This window comes from Arvicola amphibius, chromosome 11 (assembly GCF_903992535.2).
Source record: "Arvicola amphibius chromosome 11, mArvAmp1.2, whole genome shotgun sequence".
NCBI classification, from domain to species: Eukaryota; Metazoa; Chordata; class Mammalia; order Rodentia; family Cricetidae; genus Arvicola; species Arvicola amphibius.
The window spans coordinates 104,437,849-104,460,146 of record NC_052057.2 but is presented as its reverse complement, the minus strand read 5'-3'; the positions used below and the strand labels follow the sequence as shown (position 1 = coordinate 104,460,146).

The 22,298-nt window shown below is 38.4% G+C and overlaps 1 protein-coding gene across 2 annotated transcripts in view; it reads right to left on the bottom strand.

Annotated features, from left to right (window-relative positions):
* The window catches only part of Fsd1l (fibronectin type III and SPRY domain containing 1 like), a 65,626-nt gene that overhangs the window by 29,513 nt on the left and 13,815 nt on the right, over positions 1-22,298 (bottom strand). The window contains exons 2-6 of one of the 2 annotated variants that reach the window (XM_038347514.1): positions 21,439-21,534; positions 20,456-20,587; positions 18,139-18,240; positions 13,334-13,356; positions 9,515-9,636 (exon numbers count right to left, since the gene is read on the bottom strand). In XM_038347514.1, coding sequence (XP_038203442.1) covers positions 9,515-9,636; positions 13,334-13,356; positions 18,139-18,240; positions 20,456-20,587; positions 21,439-21,534 — 475 coding nt within the window. Of the gene's footprint in view, positions 1-9,514; positions 9,637-13,333; positions 13,357-18,138; positions 18,241-20,455; positions 20,588-21,438; positions 21,535-22,298 lie in introns of those variants that run through there. The other variant, XM_038347515.2, reaches the window with a different exon arrangement.

The window sequence follows — 22,298 nt, the reverse complement described above, 5'->3', positions numbered from 1 at the left end:
TAAGTGGTGTAAGAGTGATCTACTGAGTTGAATTCCTTTACATTCAATGATTTTAAGATTTATTTTATGTGTATGAGTATTTTGCCAGTGTTTATTTACATACACCATGTGCACATGTGCAGAGATCAGAAAGGCACTGAATTCCCTGAATTGGAATGAGCTATTACGTGTATACACGAAATCAAATCAAGTCCTCTGAGAAATAAAGTACTCTTTACTGCTGACCAATTTCTCCAGGCCCTGCATTAAATTATTGATAGGGAAGGATTTACTATTGACATTTTGCCAACTCTTTTCTATTTGTCTTGCAGTTCTTCTGTTTCTTCTTGTTCTCTTCCTTTCTTCATTAAAAAAAAAGTGCTTTGATGAGGTTTCATTTCCTTTTTCTTTATTTCTACTATTGCTAGGATTTGGAGGAAGTGTGGTTACCATGTCATTTACATAAAACACTGTGGTATTATCATACATATATATTGGTTTTCATTCATGTTTACTGATTCATAAACACTTTATCAAAGCAAGCTAGAAAAACTCAGAGAATAAGTTATAATTCCTTTCTGGTCAGAGAGGTCCCAGAGGAAGCAATGCTAAAGAATCTAAAGAGGAAATCTTGTGGATTTCCCTCATCAACTCCATTGGTAATCAGATGTAAGCAATGAAGTCTCCATAAGGACCAAAATGACTAGCTTCAGAGAACTTCTGGGAAGGTAAATGTTACACTAAGGAGAAAAATAAGTGAGAACTCATCCAGACAAAATCCCACAAGGGAAGAATCTCCTGCACCTGGGCTCCTTCCAGACTTCATCCTACTATCTCTTCATTGAACTATTTACTTGTACCTTTTGAAATAGCCTTTGTAATAAACTGGCAAATGTAAGAACAGCACTTCTCTGAGCTTTGTGAGCCACTGCACCAAGTCAATGAAACCTGAGAAGTGGGTTGTGGGGATTTCAATTTTAATTTTATTAATATTTTTATTTAATTAAAATATAATCACATCATTTCCCTCTTTCCTTTTATCCCTCCCATGTACCCCACCCTCTATTGCTCACTTTCAAAATCATGGCTTCTTTCTTACTGTTACACACACACACACACACACACACACACCCCTAGATATACAAATCCAACTTGCTCAGTCCATTTAGTGTTACTCAAATGCTTAGGATTTAAGGACTGACCACTTGATACTGAATAACCAGTAAGGGGCCTCACCCTTTGGAGAAAACTGATTCTCCCTCTCAGCAGGATCTCAATTGTCTTAACAGCTAACAGGTTCTGGAGGTCTCAGATTTGCAACTGGGCCTACAGCAGAAATTTTGGGGACTGAATTTAGAACCTGTGGATCTGGTGCTACCTTCAAACAGTGTGAGAAATGAATCCAGTCAAGAAAACTCGATGTGTGTCTGCTACAGAAGTGACTGTTTGCTTGATTGCAGAGAGAAATACACAGATCTACATGCAGCACTTAAAAGGGAGGGCCGAAGGGAAAGAGGAGGAGAGAAGGGGAGGGAGAGGAGATCTTGAGGGAACGGGATAGTTGAGATGGAGGAAGGACAGAGATGAGAGCAAGGAAAGAGATATTTTGACTGAGGGAGCCATGGTGGGGCTAGCAAGAAACCTGGCACTAGAGAAATTCCCAGGAATCCACAAGGATGACTCCAGCTAAGACCCTACGCAAAAGAGGAAAAGGTACCTGAATTGGCCTTGCCCTGTAGTCAGATTGATAGCCATCTTAAATGTCACCATAGAATCTTCATCCAGCAACTGATGGAAGCAGAGGCAGAGATCTGCAGTGGAGCACTGTGCTGAGCTCCCATCCAGTTGAAAAGTGGGAAGAGTGAGAATATGAGCAAAGAGGTCAAGACCATGATGGGGACACCCTCTGAAACAGTCTACCTGAGCTAATAGGAGCTCACCAACTCCAGCAGGACAGTGAAGGAACAAGCATAGGACCAAACTAGACCCTCTGAATGTGGGTGACAGCTGCATGGCTGGGGCAGACTGCGGGGCCACTGGCAATGAGACCAGGATTTATCTCTACTGCTTTTTCTGGATTTTTGAAACCCATTCTCTTTGGTTGGATACCTTGCTCAGCTTGCATACAGTAGGGAGGGCCTTGGACATTCCCCAAAGCAATGTGCCTTACCCTCTCTGAGGAGTGGATGTGGGGTAGTGTGGGCTGGGGGAGGGAGTTGGAAGGAACGGGAGAAGGGGAGGGAGTGGAAACTGGGATTGGTATGTTAAATGACAAAAGATTGTTTTCTTTTTTTAAAAAATAAAAAGACACAGATTATGAGACTGAATCATAAAAGAGCCATTTGATATGTTATATACAGAAAACCCACCTTAAATATAACACCACTTACAGATTAGGCAAAGATATACGTGACTGACATGAATAAAGGGAAATCAATCCAGCTGCATTAGATTTGGACACACTGGGCATTAGAACGAGGGAATTTTCAAGGATAAGCAGGTGTGTAGCACAAGAAAGAACAGAGTCTAATCCGTCTAAACTAACAAGACTGCAAATGCATGAATCCAGGCCCATGAGAGACTTCAGGAGTCGTCTACCAGAAACAGAGAGATCCAGAAGGCAGAACAGCACAGACACTGCTGGACTCAACAGCTCCATAATCACCGGCCTGCTGTGGGCAGCACCAGAAGAATACTGAACCACCTGAAATACCTCTGGAGATACAGCAAGACAGACTACATTCTGGCCCACAACACACAGCTTAACAAATTTAGAAGTGTAGAAAACATACAATATCTGTTCTAACCCACAATCCAATTAAACTAGAAATAATTAATCGACCCTCACAGTCACCATGTCCCTCATAGTCTATGGGTGGCATGAACACTCTCAGGAGCTTTCTATCCCCTCACTGGGCATTACTGATATTTACAAAATAGTTATTGACTTTTCCAAGCATTACTGCTGGAGCACATTAATGATTCAACCAGCACCCTTGGAAAAAAATCTAGACATGTAGATTGTGAGTAAAGTTAGGTTAAGATGTTTTTGTTAATGGTTTTGATGTAGGAAATCTTGGGTAGCAATTTAAAGTTTAGAAACACACACTTTTGTTAGCTAAGGACGGCACTGATTGAGGTCAGGGAAGAACAGCAATGGCAGTCTGGCTATTCCTGACTGATGTGTATTCCTCGCTAGGATGGTTTGGTGATCAAAACTGATTATTAATTCCTTGTACCCATTTGTGCCCTCAGCTTCCTGATATGATTAAGAACTGTTGACAAATGGGTATGCACTCTGAGGACTTAAAGTAGAAGTAATTGGTTTTCATATATAAAAGTCTAGATTTGTGATTCTTTTAAATTTTTTTAAATTACCTTTTGAGATAAAAATGATTGATCTTTCTTTGTAACCCTAAAATTCAGCCTGCCAGTAAAAGAACTGACTGAGAAAAAAAATAATTAATCGAAAAAGAAGTGAAAAATACTAAAATATTTTGAGATATTAAGCAACACACTTCTAAGTAACAGATGAGTCAAAGACAGCATCTCAAGAAAAAATTTAAACTAACAAAATTACAGATTATGAAAATTTGTAAGACATATGACAGTACTCATAAAAAGGCAAAGTATATAGCACTAAATACATAATACACACATACACACGAAAAGAGCAAATGAAATCCAAAATTAGAAAAAGAGATAATAAATGATGAAAATTAGAACAGAAAACCAATAAAAAAAACCTCATGAAACCAAAAGGAGGTTCTTTGAAAGATCATTAAATCAACAAACCTCCACCTAAGTTAACCACGGAGAAGACACAAATTATTACTATCAGAAGTAAAAGAGGAGTATCACCACAGACCCACGGATATAAAAATCAGTAACTAAGGCATGTGGTGCACACTTGGATTCCCAGCACTTGGGGGACTGAGGCAGGAGAAACACTACAGGTTTGAGGCCAGCCCAGTCTAACTGTGACTTCCAGGCCAGCAGACTGGATGCTCTCTCTCCAAGGGGAGAAGACAGGGAGGCAAAGAGAGAAACACACACACACACACACACACACACACACACACACACACACACACACACACACGGGACAGGGGAGGAAGATGGAGATGGGGGAAAGAGAGAGAAAAGAAGGCAGAGGGAGGAGGAGAAAAGAAAGCATCTATTAAGAAATATGGACAGGGTGGTGGTGGCATATGCCTTTAATCCCAGCACTCAGAAGGCAGAGGCAGGCAAATCTCTGAGTTCAAGGCCAGCCTGGTCTACAGAGCAAGTTCTAGGACAGCCAGGCTACACAGAGAAACCTGCCTTCAAAAACAAACAAAAAAAGAAATACTAAGAACAAACTCTACATCTACAATTTTGATGACATAAATGAATAAATAAACTCTATAATTCCATGATAAATACTAGATGCAAAAATTAATACACAAAAGAAATCTGTACAGGTCTAAATCTATAAAAGAAATTGAACCAATAGTTAATAACTTTCCAAAAGTAAAGTACCATACCTATCTGGGTTCATTGGTGAATTCTACCTATTACAAGGAATACATTACGCCAATTCTATACAATCTTTTTGAAAAACAGAGAAGCATGGAATATTTCCTAACTCTTTTTGTGAGGCCAGCGACCCACAATACCCAAACTACAAAAATATAGGAAAACTATGAACTACTATTGCTATTCATAAATAGATGGAAAAAATGATGCAACAAAAATGAATAGACCAAATCTAACAATGTGCAGTAAAAATTTATGTTGACCAAATGGAACTTATTCTACAGGCAATGCTGAATTTTCAACACCTAAAAATCAACAAATGCAACCCACCTTTATCAACAAGCTAAAAAAAAACATATGCTATCAATATATCCATTCTTAATAAAAAAAAACTTTATAAAATAGGACTAGAGGGGAGCTTCCTCAACTCTACCTGATAATGAAGACCAATACAAACAGCTAAGCATCCTACTTGTGAATCTGAGCCTTCCTTTATTCACAAATGACATGCTCATTTATGTAGAAAATATGAAGGAATTAACAACAATAAAGTCAATCTTCTAGAACTAATAAGTGATTGTAGTTAAGGCTGCAGACACAAAGTTAATTCACACATTCCTATATCTTAGCAATGAAAAAGTTAAAAACTAAAAAAAAAAAAAAACAAAAAAAGTTAAAAACTCAAAACACACCATTTGTATCAGCATCACCCAGTGTAAAACATTTAGGAACAAATCAAATAATGTCTATGTTCAAGATCTTTATGAAGCAAACTATAAAACCCCAATAAATGAAATTAATGAATTACATAAATGGAGAAGTATTCCATGTTTATGAGCAGGAAGACTCATTATTCTTAAGATGTCAGTTCTTCCTGCTTGGTGTAAGCATTCACTATCACTTCAATAAAAAGTCCATCACGTTGTTTTGCTAATTTCAACAAATTCTATTTGGAGAAGCAAACAGTGTGAAAGAGCCAACACAATACTGAAGGACAGAGTGGGGGTCTAAAGCTCCTGACTTACAGCACCTTAAAGCTACAGGGTGTAATGTTGATGAAAAAACCAGACAGATTAATGGGACTGACCAGAAAATATGTGACTGATCTTTCACAATGACAATAAAATGGACAAACGACAGTATTATCAACAAATGTTGCAGTGATTGGACATTCACACAGAAGAAGGAAGAGGAGGAGAGACAGAAGCACAAGGACACCGACTTTACATTCTTTTACAAAACAAAACAAAACTCAAAATGGACCACAGACTGAGGTGGAAAATGGTGAAAGTATAAAACTCCTAGAAGACATCACAGGAGAATAGCTAGGTGACTTTTAGATACAACACCAAAGTAAAAATCATTAAATGTGTTAAGCTGGGTTTGCTAAATTAAACATTCTAGAGCCTAGCATGATAGTTTATTCTTATAGTTCCAGTCCTCAGAAGGCCAAGGCAGGAGGATCTTGAGTTAACACCAAGAACAACTTAGTGAGACCCTGTATCCAAATCAAGTAATTTAAAAAATAATGCCAAAGACCTTAACAGACAACTCACCAAACACCACAGACTGAGTACAAGAACAGCTACTTTATATGTTATACAAACTACAGCAGCCATGAGATGACACCACAATACCAACAGTGAAAAAAATGTGGACCAACAGGAACCTATTCATTGCTGGTGAGAGAATGCAAAATCATAGACTCTTTGGAATACACTTGGGAGATTTTCTACAAATAAATATAATCTCACCACACTAGCCTAAAGGAGCTGAAAACTTACATCTACACTGATACATATTTATAGCTATATTACTGCCAAAACTCAGAAGCAATTCAGTTGTCCTTCAGTAGACAACTATATAAGTAAACTATGGTCCATCAGGACTACGGATTTTTATTCAGTGTTAAAATGTAATGAGCCATCAAGCCATTAGAAGAAATGGAAGAAAGTTAATGCACATTTCTAGGTGAAAGAAGTCAATGTGTAAAGGCTACCAGTAAAGAGATTCCAGCTCTGTACCTTCCTGAAAGGAAGCTATACAGAGCATCATACCAAGAGTGAATCTCAATGCAATCTACGAACTTTGGGTGATAATGACACATCATTGTAGATTCATCATTTATACAGGCGTGCCATTTTGCTGTGGGATGTTGATAATGGGAAAGAACTTCGTGTCTTGCATATTTTTTGAGAAAGTTCCTTGCATCCTAATTAGTTTTTCTAGGAACCTAAACTGGTCTCCAAAATAAAAATAACACCTATTTTCTAAGCATAATAAACAAATTGTAAGTTGGGCATGATAGCACATGACTTTGATCTTAGCACTCAGGATATAGAGGTAGTCAAATCTCTGAGTTCAAGGCCAGCTTGACCTACATGGCAAGTGCCAGAGCAGTCAATAAACTATAATGATGCATGTAATAACCATGCAATGGTGAATCTAATAAAAACTATCTATTAAAAATATAACAAACACAAAGGAAATGACTGATGTATATAATTTACTGCATAAAAATAAATTTTTTTGCTAGGCAATAAAAATGACCATAAACTGATTTGATAGAAAAGTTAGGATGTATGTAATGTAAGGTCACATATAAGACAAAGGCCAATTCCTGCAAGTTGTCCTCTAACCTACACATAACGCTTTACAATAAATGAAAAAAAATGTAAAATTTCAAACTATACAGCCATTAGTGAAACTGAAGTGATCAACAAGAAGCTCGCACATACTGTTAGGTTCCAAAGCAAAAGCATTTAACAGTATATATGTGTTCTTCCATTTCTTACAGGAAATGGAATAGCACAAGGTTTAATGAAAAGAAACAGTCATTTAAGGAAGGCGGAATGTCCAAATACTGCAATTGCATGACTGTATTTACAACACTGTCTGGGCACTTCCTGCTGGTGCTGCAGAGCAGCAGCATGGAGGCTTCCAAAGAAAGCTGCCATGCCAGGAGAAAGGGCAGCTCACTGTACACCAGGTGCTGCTCTGTCTTTTCCTATGCATGCATTTCCTTCTCCAATAAAGAGATCCAGTATGGTCTTTAGAACCTTTAACTGGTGAGTGGAGAAAATGCACAGGACAGATCTTCTCCATAGGTTGCTATTGTTTCTTTTTCCTTTCCTGGAAATAATAAATTCCTGGGGTAGATATTATTTTAACAATGCTTTACATGTTCTATGAAATGGTTACATGGAAATAGTGAAATTCTAGAGTCATACTACTGGTAAAGAGAGCCACACCATGAATGTGATGCCAAAAAAGCATCTTTAAATTTTCTTTTTCCTAGGTATTTTGGAAAGCATTACTCTTTGGAGGAGTAGTGGATGGGAGGGGGTAGATGGGAGAAGGGAGGGGACAGGAGGAGAGGCCGGAGGGGAAACTGGGCAGTATGTAAAATAAATGAAAAAAATGTTATTTAAATAAAAAAGAAAGTAAAGCCAGGTGGTGGTGGTGCACACCTTTAATCCCAGTACTTGGGAGGCAGAGGCAGGAGGACCTCTGAGTTTGAGACCAGCCTGGTTGGTCTACAAGAGCTAGTTCCAGGGCAGCTGGGCTGTTACGCAGAGAAACATTGCCTCGAAAAAATGTAAATAAATAAAAAGTTAAAAAAAAAAGACTTCTTGAACTACAATTAACAAATGAATAAATAAATGTAAAAGTGTTCTGATTATAGAAAAAAGAGAAAACATCATTTTTAAAAAATTCTGAAATCTACTTCCTAGTATGAAATTTAAGCCCCTCTTCCACTCCCTACAGATGAACATTTGGATTTTTTCTTTTGGTAGTGTTGTCTTATATATATTAGGCAAGTGTTCTACCACTAGGCAACATCACAAGCGCACAAGTGAACCTGTGAGTACTAAAAAGTTAACTGGTAATCAGCAGAATTTTGATAACTAAAATTTCAAATTTTCAAAACTAAATTAAACCCAGTCTTTTCCCAAGGAAATTCCAAGTGTCAGATTGAATTGCTCAAACCATTTAAAGTATTTGGTATTCTCAAACTCTAGAAATGCTATTTGCCTATTGATACCAGTTGTGTGCCAGGTGTGCCCTATGAATGAAAGGATGGTACAGATGCTCTTCAATTACAACAGCATTTTGTCACATTAAGGCAACCATCACTTGACAATATCTTAGTAAAAATTCATAAGCCTCGTCTGGGGTGCATCACAGCTTAGCCACACACGCTCACTGCACACAGCGGCTCTCTACAAAGCTCACGGGAACAGTGGCTTCCTGCTACTGCCCCCATCACAAGCACAGCCTACTGCTCATCACCGACCCAGGAAGAGACGGACATTCAAACATGGTTTCTGCTGAATGTCATCACTTAGCACCCTCCTAAAAGCCGTAAGACAAGCCAGTGTTGTCGGGAGCCACCCACTGACCAGTGTTCCTTCTTCCTCTCAGCTACACTCCTTTCTTTCACCTTTCCTTCTACATATTTCTCTGCAGCTCATAATTTCTGCCATAAACATCAGGTCTCCCCCTATGCTACTCTCACTGGCTTCTTTAGCACTAGGATTATTAGCCTGGTTTTTCTGACTATGAATCCAGAGGAGGAAGGGCTTTGTGAATCAGTTACCTCCTGCTCACAATGTCCAGTCGTGTGTGTTTGTTGCAGACTTACTGTATTTTGTTAGACCATTTTCAGTGGGAGCCCCAGGAGGTCTTTTTTTTTTTTTAATGGGAACAGAGGAGTTGACCTGGGAGAGAGGGAGGGGGAGGATAAAGAGTGGAAGGAGGGAAGTGTGGTCAGGATGTATGAGACAAGAATGAAAAGTCAAGACAGTAAAACAACACAGCCAATCTCAAAAAAAATCCCCAGTCACGATTGTCCTAATAATATTACACATCAACTAACAGTTTACTTGGTGATGGAAATACTACTTAGTACTAAAACTACAAAAATAGAATTAAAACAATACTAACAAAATACTTCATTATAGAAAAATTTTGTAATATGTTTTATTTGAAAGTTCCCATGTAATAATGTATTTACCTGGCAAAAACTTCAAAGTTTGCAGCATCTGTCTTTCCTGAGAGAAATCCACCATTAAATGTGTCATGTTGTCACTGACTTTTGGTTTCAAAGAAAGGCGAAAGGCTGAAGCCATTGTGACTCTATGGTAAACACAGACATACTTTTTTAAATAAATGAATGCAGAGTAACAAATTTTACATAATTTATAAAATCAAGATGAAAATTATTTCACTTAGTGACTGTAGAAACTGTAACAAAGGCACTCAAATAGAAATTTACTTTGTCTTGAAAATTGAAACAAAAACTGAAATTCCGGCAAGTTTTATAAAATGTCACAGACATATGGCTATCACGATAAACAACATCTAATATAAACACTGTTCACAAGATCCCATCCATCAGGACCTCTGTATACAGTCTCACTGGCTTTCTAATGCTAGCCTCCTGCATTTTCACCAGACAACGAGCCTGTTTCAAACATCCTCCCAGCTACTGCTCCACCACGTGCCCACGACACCGACAGAGGCAGAAGGACCTAACGTTACACTGCAGCACCTGCTAATGACAGACCGTGGGCGGCAAAGGAGAGAACCGAGATCATTAGCGAAGAGCTCCATTCTACCAAGATACCATCCCCATCTATAGCATCAACTATATGGAGAGACACTATGAGAAGCAGTCCAGGGGATCTATATGTCATCGAATAAGACGTGTTCAATAGACACTTAGATAACTGTGCAGTAAAATACAAAATGAGAATCAAGCCAAATCAGATTTTACTGTATCAAAGTATGGAAGAAAGAAAGTTCTTAGTTAAAACTGAAAATTAAAAGAAACTCATAGGCTGATGTGAAAAATGAAAGCCACTTAATTGTGTCCATTTGTACCTGCTTCTCCTCAGTTATCCAAGTAAGTGGGTTCTTTTTCCACATACAAAAAAAGAAAAGAAACTCTTATTCAATTAACTTGTGACTTAATCATAAAATGCATTTTTCATGTCATTGTAAATTTTTTACAAATATTGCAGTTATTCCTGTACTATCCTTGAAGGAAAAAAAGAGAAAGATACAGAAGTACTGTTCACCAGTGCTCTCTTCCTTGTATACAGCTTGAGAGAGGCTACACAGAGTGCTGCAGGAACCAAGGGACTGAGAGGGCCATCAACTGGATCTGCCACCAAGAGATCGACAGGATGTAACATGGCAGATTTGCTGTTGCTAAGTTCAACTATTTTACTTCATTTAAAAACAAAGTAATCACTGTGATATAACAATGAAAAGGCAGCAATTAATTAATCAATAAAAGTACAACACTTCAATCAGTTCATGAGGAAGGCAATGCACACTGCCTGAATGCATCAGAAACCAAATATGCACTGTGTCTTCCACATGCACAGCACTAAGCTGTTGCTTCCCATTTCACTGGTGAGTCACGAAGGCTCAGCCTTGCACGAGCTGGTCTGAACAGCCCTGAGTATCATTTAAAAATCCTAGAGCACAAGCATTGAGATGAGACAGTTCACAGATGCTCAATCAGTAAATGGGTTTGGACTTCCCTGGTTTCTTCTAAACCCAATGAACAACTGCTTAATGAGAAATGCTGAAATCTATAATATCTACAAAACTTAACATAATCAACAAAGAACACAAAGAAAAGAGAATGCCCCCAAAATGCATTAGAAATTTCACTTTCAATAGAAAAAAATAACAAAAAATTATAGTCAAAATGAAAACTTAAATACTTATATGAACTGTAGACAGTGGTAGCATATACCTTTAATCCCACCACTCAAGAGGTAGAGGTAGGTGGGTCTCTTTGAGTTCAAGGCCAGCCTGGTCTACAGAGCAAGTTCTAGGACAGCCAAGGCTACACAGAGAAACTCATTCTCAAAAAAACCAAAACAAAATAAAACACCTTATGTGAATCAATTCAGAGGTACAATATTTAAAAAGCAAACAAACTGTATTTATTTTAAACTGAATATATTTAAAGTCCAAAATAAAAATCTAAAATTGATAAGACAATCTCAAACCATGCTGTTTGATATGTTTTAATTTATTTGACTTTCTTAGATTATTTAGAAGCTGAATTAAAACTCCTCCTAGTGTTATTACTTTCACAAGAAAATAATTACAAAAGAGATGAACACATTTAATCAAGTTTTTTAAAAAATAGGTCAAGACCTAGGAATGTTCTTCAGACAAGGTGCAAAGCTCTGTGGGTATCCAGAGAAAAGAGTGGAGGCTTTAGACAAAACAGAACAAACAAGGACTCAGATTCCTGTGACGCCTGAAATACTGATGCCATCTCATCGAGGGGCTGACTGAGAAAGAGGTGAAGATGGGTTCAATGAAGAGAGAAGACAGAAAAGCTGGCACTTAAATTAAATTCAGACAAACAAACCTGAACAGAGGTCATCAGGAGTAAAGATGGGGGCTGAGGAAGCACAGAAACAGAACCCTGAAAGGAAGGAGAGATTTGACAAAGTTTCTCAAGATTCTTTGGACAGTCCAAAACTTGGTTAGGAATTGATGGTTAAACCAGAAAAATCAGGAACCACAGTAGGGTATAACAGAATAATAGCTAGTACAAAATAATAATCAAGCCTGGGTGTGAGAGGCTTATTCCTGGCTAATCTCAGCAGACAAATCTACCTTATCAAGGACTTCGCTCTCTCGAACATTCCTCATATAGTACTTCTCACTGAGCACAGAGTGTGAACATACAATCCTAGCTACTTGAGGCCTGAGGCAGCAGGCATGCTTGAACCCGGAGTTCAGGAGCAGCCTAGCAAACAGTGAGAGTCATCTCTTAGGATGAAAGCAAAGCCCTAGTGATCTTCCTATATCCAGATCATTAATCACCTCATAATATAAAATCTACAGAAATGGACATTAGTATTTGTGATAAGAATGCTTTGTCACTACGTAAATCTTGTCCCCTCTCCCCCATTGTCAAATAGCCACAAAAGAAACACAGTAGAAAATTTCTCCAAATGAAAAAGGGACACCGATTCTCCCACAACCCACACTGAGTGTTTCTGTGAATTATCTGATGAAGAATAAACTGATCTAGACTTGAAGAAACTGAAGAGTTATGCCTGTTAGAGACTCTCACGATCATGAGATAAAAATCTTAAGTTACAAACTACAGACAATGCTCGGTGACTTGTCAGGAAGGCCAGTGACACCCTAAATGTTACCTCAGCTCCTTCAACACTCACACATTGTTCTACAAGTGCTAAATGCCCTTTTATAGTCCAAACTCTACAAAGAGAGACACCCTCTAAGCCAAGGTACTTAACAGTTTTCCTGAGTTTTTCCCTACAGTATAAAAGCAAGATAGTGGTGGCATTAGAAGAAGGAGGTGGCTCCAGAACAGGACAGAGAAAGACAAAGGTGTTAACCAGGACAGCAGTGAAGAGCCTTAGCTCCTGCAGACACTTGGTAGCACTGGGCTTCTCTGAAAACAAGATCCACCTATATTTAAGAACAGCAGCAAAAAAACTACAACCAAGCAAGATGTACTTTAAGTTATTCAAAATAGATTAATCTTCAATACTAAACTAATTAAAAACTATTCTAAAACTAAAGCTAACTATAGTATTACACCAGAAATGAAATTCTCTTAGAAATATATAATTTTCACAACTTAAAATGTGACCTTAAAGAGTTTACTGGTTATTCTCTGATACACAGAGTACATTTTCTTTACTTTGAACTTAACAATTACATAGTGTTATTTTCATCAACAGAATTACAAGAAAAATGGTTTCTGAATTTCATTTCTGACTTCAATATTAACACTTAAATAAAAAATGTAGGTTTTATACCATACCTATCCTTGATCTGTCTGGCAGCCTTGGAGCCAATCAGGGAGAAGAGAAAGAAGGTAGTTAGTGCTTTTCATGCAAGTTCAATGGCAAAGACATGCAAGAAAAGTTAGCATATAAACCCTGCAACAGATTAGTCCATAATTTATCAAAACATAAATGACAGGAAATCTATATAGTTCATGTAAGCTTAATAAGGTGATGTTAGGACCACAGTAGAATCAAGACCCCCCATATCAATCACCATAAAAGCAGAAAAAAATAACATTTCTACTAATTTCATGGAACTATAATTATTTTAGCAGATTATCAAATACACCTTCACTTTTATTAAGTCTTGTATTCTTCAACCAAAACAATTTCTTTCATAGACATACATTTCTACAGATCTCGACAGTTTTTATGTTTATGAAAGTGTCCCTGCTAGCATCTAAAACTAGACCATAATTCTAGCCTTTGCTCCAAGAATGAGCTGTAACAGCAGAGGTTCAGACAAGGGGAGATGAGAGAAACATCTCAACTGGGTCTCTCCTTCAGGAAAGGTCACAGAAGCTAGCTACTTACACCTAGTGCATATATCTTCTGCTTTTGTTTTTAGAAAACGGAAATACAAGTTTAGAAGGGCTCACAGTCATTACCTGGTATTACACAATCAGAGAACAACAATGAAATCATACGAAGTCCTTGACTATTTATATATGACTAAAATACAATGTATCCAACAAAAGATTTTCTTCCATGCTAACAAACATAGTTAACAATTACAGCTGACAAAGATGGCAGTTTTGCTAGCATACAGACTGGTATACAGTAATACTTAGTAACTGAGTGCAGTCCAGTGGAATTAGCTGTATAAAGTGCTGCTTCTGTTTCTTCTTTCTTTCACGCCTAACATTGTTTCTACTTGCTACAGGACATTTTTATACCCAGTCTGAGTACCATCGAAGCCTGAGGTTTGATATAGATCACAAGAGGCTACAGCTCCAGCATTATCAGTAATCAACTCTGTGCCCTTGTCTACTTTATTTCTCTACTAAGGAATTTGAGTTAATGTTTTTAAAACAAGGTCTACATAGATCAGTCAATCCAATATTGTGGCTCTCCAATCTCCTTAGGTTATGAGCCTAGTTTGACACAGTTCCTTTTGTAAGGAGAGCATTAGTCAACTATTATATTGGTTTTGAAAAGTACTGTCATGGCAGCTGGAATTAAAAATGAATTTCATAAGGTGTTACAGGAAAGAACAGGGCCCCTCCTCTGCACGTGACACTTCTTTACGTACGGAGGAAGTGCCACTGTCATTACCCTTCACTTCTTCCTTCCTTCACTCCACACTGACACCAGATGAAGAGTCTAAAGGCGCTCAATTGTACTGCTTACTTTTCGTGGATGTTTGCTTGTCCACAGAGAGTATGTGTTGTGTTCTTCCTGTTGTGTCAGTGTTACTGAGACAGCCCTTCCCACTCCCGTGATATGAGGAAGCCTCTGCTGAGCAGATCTGGATAGGTGAGTTAATTCTGGACGTAGGAAGTTAGCCTACTGATATAACAATACTCTCCAGTATTACTTGGGTCTCTTTCTTGCTTTTCCTGTTTTATTTCCTGATGGTTTTGAATTTGGTTGGAAGAATATTGTTTCCCATTCATAATTACCAATTAAGTATAAAAAAACAAAAATGAATATTTGCTTAACCTTGTTCTTTACAACGAAAAGATACAGTAACTAGTATGTTCTGTGAGTTTTTTCAAGAATTTTGAATACTTGTTTCTACACTTTAAAAACCTGGGGGCTGTGAACGTTGTTCAGTTGGTAAAGTATGTGCCTCGCATGCAAGCTGCCCTAAGTCTCCAGCAATGTAATGAGCACGGTGGTGTAAACACATGCAATCCCAGCATTCAGGGTGGACCCAGGAGGATCAGGAGTTCAAGGTCATCTTCAGCTATATAGTAAGTTCAAGGTAGGCTTGGGATACACATAAACCCTGTCTCAAAACAAGTAAACAAGTAAATAACAGCAAGACTAGGCTGTCTTCCTAAGAATTTACAGAACAGTTCTTTTGCTGTCTGGGATCAATGTCAGCAGTGTGGCAGTATTCAGAAACATCACAGTAATGGTGGATGACTTCCTGACTGGTCTGTGGTTATCACTAAGATTACATTTATACATGCTTCATTTTCAGAACTGTAAGTAACCAGGGATACTACTTCCCCAAATATTCTTGCTTCCGAGGGCACAAGGCCCACATTAAATCCACTTTAACAGCAGTGCCTTTGCTGGTGACACCAGCGTTGTCTGTAGTGGGGAGAAGTGACACTTTTCCCCAGGAAACACTAGGAAGAAAGCAAAGGGTGGTTCTCCGCTCCAGTGCTGACGTGACCTTCACACACGCCCAGCCTCTTCAGCTCACTCCTTTTTCTCTTGCCAGTTCAAATAACTTTTAATCCTTCGGCTTCTCCCTGAGCACAGACTGTGGGCACATGGACGTCCTTGTCTCACCTTCTCTCTTCATTTCTTTCCTCCTGATGAAGAGCACATTTGCTCCCACGGTCCCTGTGTCCAGCGGAGGGCACAGCTCACTGCGCAGGCTGTCCACACTCTCCTTCTCCTTCGCTGCTCCTCTTTCCACAGATCTTGGAAGTCTTTCTCATTTGTACTTTCCACCATGGTTGCTCGGCCTTCAGATCCATCTTTATTTTTTCTTCTTCATATGTTCATGATCCGGGAGCTTGTTTTTCTTATGTAAATCCAAAAGGTAAGCCATACCTTTTGCGGTGTAATTAGAAACGTTCATTTGTGGCGTGTGACATCATAGGCCACAGAATCAAACTCCAGGATGTGAAAAGGCTCCTAATGTTTGAATCTCAGGGACCTACTATCTCTGTCAAAGACAAGAAACGTGCATTTCTTTCTAATATCATTTTTTTCTTTTTATACAAAGGAAAATAGAAAAAAAGAGATCACAAAATGTTCTTTTTCCGTTAGGCAAAAATACTAGCCTTGCCATGAATCTCTGTGAGCTTTATTAGGCCATCCCAGTCTACATATAAAATCCCAGGCCAGCCAGGTCTACATAGGGAAACTTGTCTTTCCTTTGTTTCTTTTTTAAAAAGTCCTCTGGAAATATATTTAACTTCATAAATGCACTATTTTTCAAAACATATGATCAGGGCTGGAAGAGATGGTTCAGTGGTAAAAAGAACTTGCACTTGTTGCTTTTGCAGAGGACATAGGTTTGGACCCCAGCACCTACAGGGTATTTTACAGCCCCCTGTAACTCCAGTACAGAGATCTGATGCCCTCTTCTAGCCTCTGAGGGTATAATACATATACAGGGCACACATATATACATGCAAGCAAAACACTGATACACTATAAATAAACAAGTGCACACACACACTCCCTTAAAAGTAAGTAGCCTGAAACTAAGTTAATACAGTCCTACTCACATCTTTATGACCTGTACAGCAGAGCACACTTCTCTAAGACACCAACACTCACAAATTATAAACGGTACAGTTCTACTTTATGATGTGTTTAGTAAACATTTAATTTATTTGTAGCTGTCTTCAAAGATAAAGCATACTTTGTTAAAGGTCCTCCTTTGTCTTCAGCATTGCTGACCAGCCTAAATTGAGAACCCTCCCACCGTCTGCCTGCAGAGCACTGATCCAGGTGTCTGTCTGCTCTTCTCAAGGCTCAAGAGACAGACACACCCTGAGTGGTATCCTGAGTGAGAGAAAAGAAATAAGACCCATTTTCTCTTTTCGTCTGTGATCAAATGCAGAAGACAGTGCCCCCCTTTTTGGTACCTGGCTGCTGTTACTCCACTGTAGGTGCTCACGGGGAAGAAACTATTCTCCCCTCTTGACCTGACAGGTGGCTGGAAGGCAGTGGATAACTATACACAGACTTAGAAATTGTTCTGCTCAGTTCTTTTCTTTGGAAGAGTTCAAGGTTTGAATTCAGGGTGAAAATAGGAATATTAATCTTTTGAAAAAGAATTCAAGCACTATTCTGCAAGCCAAGTACCAGTGACAGGAGAAACCAGAGTTGGTGGAGTCCTGGCTATTTACCTAATAATCCGGATCTCATCGGAACCTTTTGCATGTATTAACTATGAACTAAACTTCTAATATTCAAAAAATAAGGTAAAGTATGTTCTAAAATCCTATCATATTTGTGCTACTTTCAGACATATAATGCTGATAAATGGAGGCCCTTCAAATCCAGATCTCATGCTAGGACCAGGAACACAGAAATTTAAATAATAGAACTTGAATATAAAGAAGATAAAAAGCATCATTTGTGGGTTGTGGCTAAGGCTATTTTATTGTTGTCGTTTACTATTATGTTAGCCCAACTTAAAGACTTTAACGAGGGATTTGAACATAGTGTGAGTCAGCTGCTTTCCCAGCTTCACAACAGCTGCCGCTCATCCACTGCCCGCCTCCAGAGTTCACCCACACCATCTTCAGTAACTAAGCATCTGAAGGAGGCCTGGAGAAAAACAGGACTCGGCTCAAGTACTGAAGGACCTTAAAAAAAATTGCCAATAGGGATATGACTGAAAAAAAAAAAAAACCATTTAAATTTAACGTTGAAAAAGGTAACTAAAATAATCAATTCCTGATCCCAAAGATACATACTTTAAAAAAATACATGCTTTAAAATAAGTGAACATCTTGTATTTTACTTAGGAAAAGCCCCACGACCTTTTCAGTATCAGACATGACAAAACACTTCTTTAGACCCTCCTTCGGTATAATAAGATAGGGATTTTTGTCTGTTATTTTTGTTTTGTTTTATTTACCTTTGAGAATTCTTCAGGCTCTTTTATATCCAGTGACCTGGTAGCAAATTCCAGCAGCTCTTCGGAGTTTTCCAGGGCATTGTTACACTGACTGAGCTGACCCTGGGGGAGCACAAGGCACAAATCATGAAGATGAACTTTCCTACTGCCAACTCAAATACATGTTATAATAAACTTAAAGAGATTCTAATGGCAATAATTGAATAAATATACATATGTCATAGAGTGACTGAAAAAAGATTATTACCATCAGTTATATACATGACAAATCCACCGCTTTTTCTATAATGTATCTAAACGGCCTAACTAGGACTGGCAAGATGACTCAGTGAATAGAAGCATTTGCGGTCCAAGTCTGATGATACAAGTTTGTCCCACAGTAGAAGGTAAAAATTGACTTGAAAAAGTTGTCATTTGACCAACACTCATACACCACCCTTCTCTCAAAGACAAATATTTTTAAAATTTAAGCTTAATTACAAGCAGATAAAAATATTGAGTACATAATTTTAAAAAAAGGATAAAGCAATTATAAATACCTGAGATTGAAATGAACTCAATGTTTCTTAGAGTAGTTGGAAAACTGTTTATAATATAAACCAGAATACCAGAATAATCTACCTGCAGAAAGCAACCTTTGTAGTGAAGATTCAATTTCTTGGTAATATTAAACTATTTAAATTAGCACAGTTCGAGTCCACTTATGCATGACTCAAGTATTAAAAACTCTTTTAAATTGTAATTTATAATTATAGTTATAGAACAATGAAAAGAACCTAGAGTGAAAAGGCAAAAATACAGAATATGAGAAAATATTTCCAAATCAAACCCACCATAGGTTAACATCCAGAGCTCCAGGGCTAGTATGCAGCTAAGTGGAGCATATGCCTGCACATACACAGCCCTGGCTGGGTTCAAAACCCAGGAAAGTCATGCTGAAAATAAAATTAAAATAAAAATGCTGAAAGAATGCATAAAGAAATCTTGACTCTTTACAAAAATAAATTACTTAGAAACAGGAAAAATGAACAAAAATTTCTTTGAGAAAAATATATAGACATTAACAAGCATAAAAAACTGTTGTCTCTCTCTAATCACTAGGGAAATGGAAATCAAAACCATAATGTTTCATAGCCAGGCATAGCAGTGTATGTTTGCCTTTAATACCAGTACTCAGAAGGCAAAAGTAGATGAATCTCTGAGTTTGAGGCCAGTCTGGTCTACAAGTGAGTTCCAGGACAGCCAGATCTACATAGTTAGACTCTGTCTCAAAACAGCAAGCAAGCAAACAAATAAAAAATTGATTCATACCCTTTTATGATGTCTGCCAACAAAACAAAACAAAAAACCAGGAAAAGCTTTTAATAAAAATGGAGCAAGTGGCACCACTGCACAGCTGGTGGGATTATCAATAGTGCAGGCAGTGAGAACAGAGTACATGCACCTCACAAAACTAAAGGGCAGGGTGGCTGCCACATCATCAGCACACTGACTTCTGGGTACACGACCAAAGAATGAAAAAAAAGTGTCTTCAAGATGCCTCTGCCTGTCCACACTCACTGCAGTCCTACCTACAAGCCAAAGGTATAAACAGCTCAGGGTCCACAGAACAGGTGACGCAGTACCTAAAGAAATGTTCTTCAGCCATAAGGAAATCTTGGCACAGGGTAGGTTATGGACACAGACACACCTTGGGAACATCATGCTAAAGTTGCACTGTCACAAAAGGACAAATGGTGCACAGTTCCATTTTCATGAGACCTCTAAGTAATAAAAATAATGGAACAAATGGCACAAATGCCAGAAGCTGACAGAGCAGAAGTGAGGGATTGTTATTTTAGGGGTGAAGAATGTCAGCTTTGTAATAAGACAGAAAAGAGGGGGCTGGAGGGATGGCTCAAAGGTTAAGAGCATTGCCTGCTCTTCCAAAGGTCCTGAGTTCAATTCCCAGTAACCACATGGTGGCTCACAACCATCTGTAACGGGGTCTGGTGCCCTGTTCTGGCCTGCAGGCATACACACAGACAGAATATTGTATACACAATAAATAAATAAATATTTTTAAAAAAAGACAGAAAAGATCCTGAGTTCGGTTAAACAACAGTATGAATCAAAAAGCTATACCTTAAAACGATTGCCAGTAAATTCTGTTAATTTTAACCACAGTTTTAAATAATATTAAAGATATTTATGATCCACACCAACTTAAAATCCACTCTGGCAAGACAAAGACATGGTTAGGCTCAGCCTCTTATTTGTGCCTAAGAACCCCCACCATTAAGGAGAACACCATGTCTAAGTAGCTGCACATCCTCACCTGCAACTCCTGTGATTTACGTGCTTGCTCCTGCTTGATGCTGCTGATCATACTTTCTTTCACATCATCTAATATAGAGTACAAACTATCAAATTCTTCATCTAATTCTGAAAGTACATTAGAAGAATTTTCCTGTTTTAAAAAGACAAAAGAAAGATTTTACTAAAGAGCTATACAACATTTAAAACCTAAAAGACATAAGCAAAGGGCAGAATAAATTCCTACCATAAACTTCCTTACTCTACAGCAGTGGTTCTCAACCTTCCTAATGCTGTAATTTTTTAATACAGTTTCTCATGTTGCAGTGACACCCCCCCACACACACACCATGCAATTATTTCATTGCTACTTTGTAACTTTAATTTTGCTACCGTTATGAATCATAATATAAATATCTGATATGCAGGCTATCTGATTTGTGACCCTTGTGTAAGGGTCATTCAACCCCCATAAGGGTCATGACCCACAGTTTGAGAACTACTGGTCTAATAGAAAAATAATAAACTTTAATATGTGACTTCAGGTCGTAATAACTGATTACTTGCCCCAACCTGAAACATTACCTTAACTATCCCTGTACTCTACCAGAGCGCCTATGTCCTGCTTTTGCCTACTTCTTCAACTGAGCCCTGTCATCGGCACCCCTCGTCATGGATGTAAAAGAAATGCTTTGAAGAGACACCATTTGCTCTTAATTGGAATTAGTAAAGAAAACCTTCAAACAGCAAACAAGAAGGCTTTACTACCCGCTTGCAATCATGTCAGCTGTCCTTGCCCCTCAGCACCTGCTTTCCCGGCACAGAATGCAGGGATGTCACAGGAAGTGATTTTACTCTTCCATCCTTTGAAGACCCAATTCCCTGCGGCTTTATGTTATACTCCTAAGTCAATGCAGGCTGTTTACACTTCAATGCAGGCTGTTTACACTTCAGATTTTACTAGCAATCACTCATCTATACAATTTTTGATAGAAATATTCATACCTGAACTCCTTTCAGTGTGTGATTTAGTGTATCAATAAAGTTCTGAATCTCATCGTTCTTACTTGCCAGAGTTGAGATGATTCTTTGTAGAGCTTCCTAAAATTGAAAACAAAACGTTATCTTCTAAAAGAACATGAATCTCCTAAGAACCATCCCCTGAGGACATCTACGTAAGAGTGAATCACATGGTAAGTGGGAGAGACACAGAGCTGCTCTTTGTTCAGACCCCCAAGCCTGATTACGCAAGGTGGGCTATGTACTGTCCTGCTTTAAATCTCTGCTGGTGCCTCGCTGTGCTCCTCATAAGGGCAAGTGCAATGATCCTTAGAGAGCCTTGTCTTAAAAGTTGTTCCCAGAGTGGCATTACTGGAGGGTGGTGGAATCATTAGTGGAGGCTAGTAGATCACAAGGGTGTGTTCTTAAAGGGGGAACCCAATCTCTTCCTTTCTCTCCTTCACTCCTCAGCCCCATCATACGATCCATGCCATGGGTGCTGTCCTTTCCACAGGTCCAAAGGCAAAATGGCCAAAGACAGCCAGGAACTGAAATCCACCAAACTATGAGCTCAAATAATGCTCCTCTAAATTACTGCAGATTAGCACTGCACAAGGGGAAACTGAGTTCATCCATCCTACACAGATAAGAACGTGGAGACTCAACTAGCTGCCCAAGTTACACTGCTGGAGGGACAGTCAGACTCAGCTGCATTCCAAAGCCCATGCTCTCAACCACTTTGGATTACTATCTTTAAATCTGAGTTATCTGTGTCATTTGGTGCACCCATACGCCGAATTAAACACTCTTTAATATTTGGTTCATTAAGTTTTAATGGCACAGACAATTTCTAAAAATTCCATAGT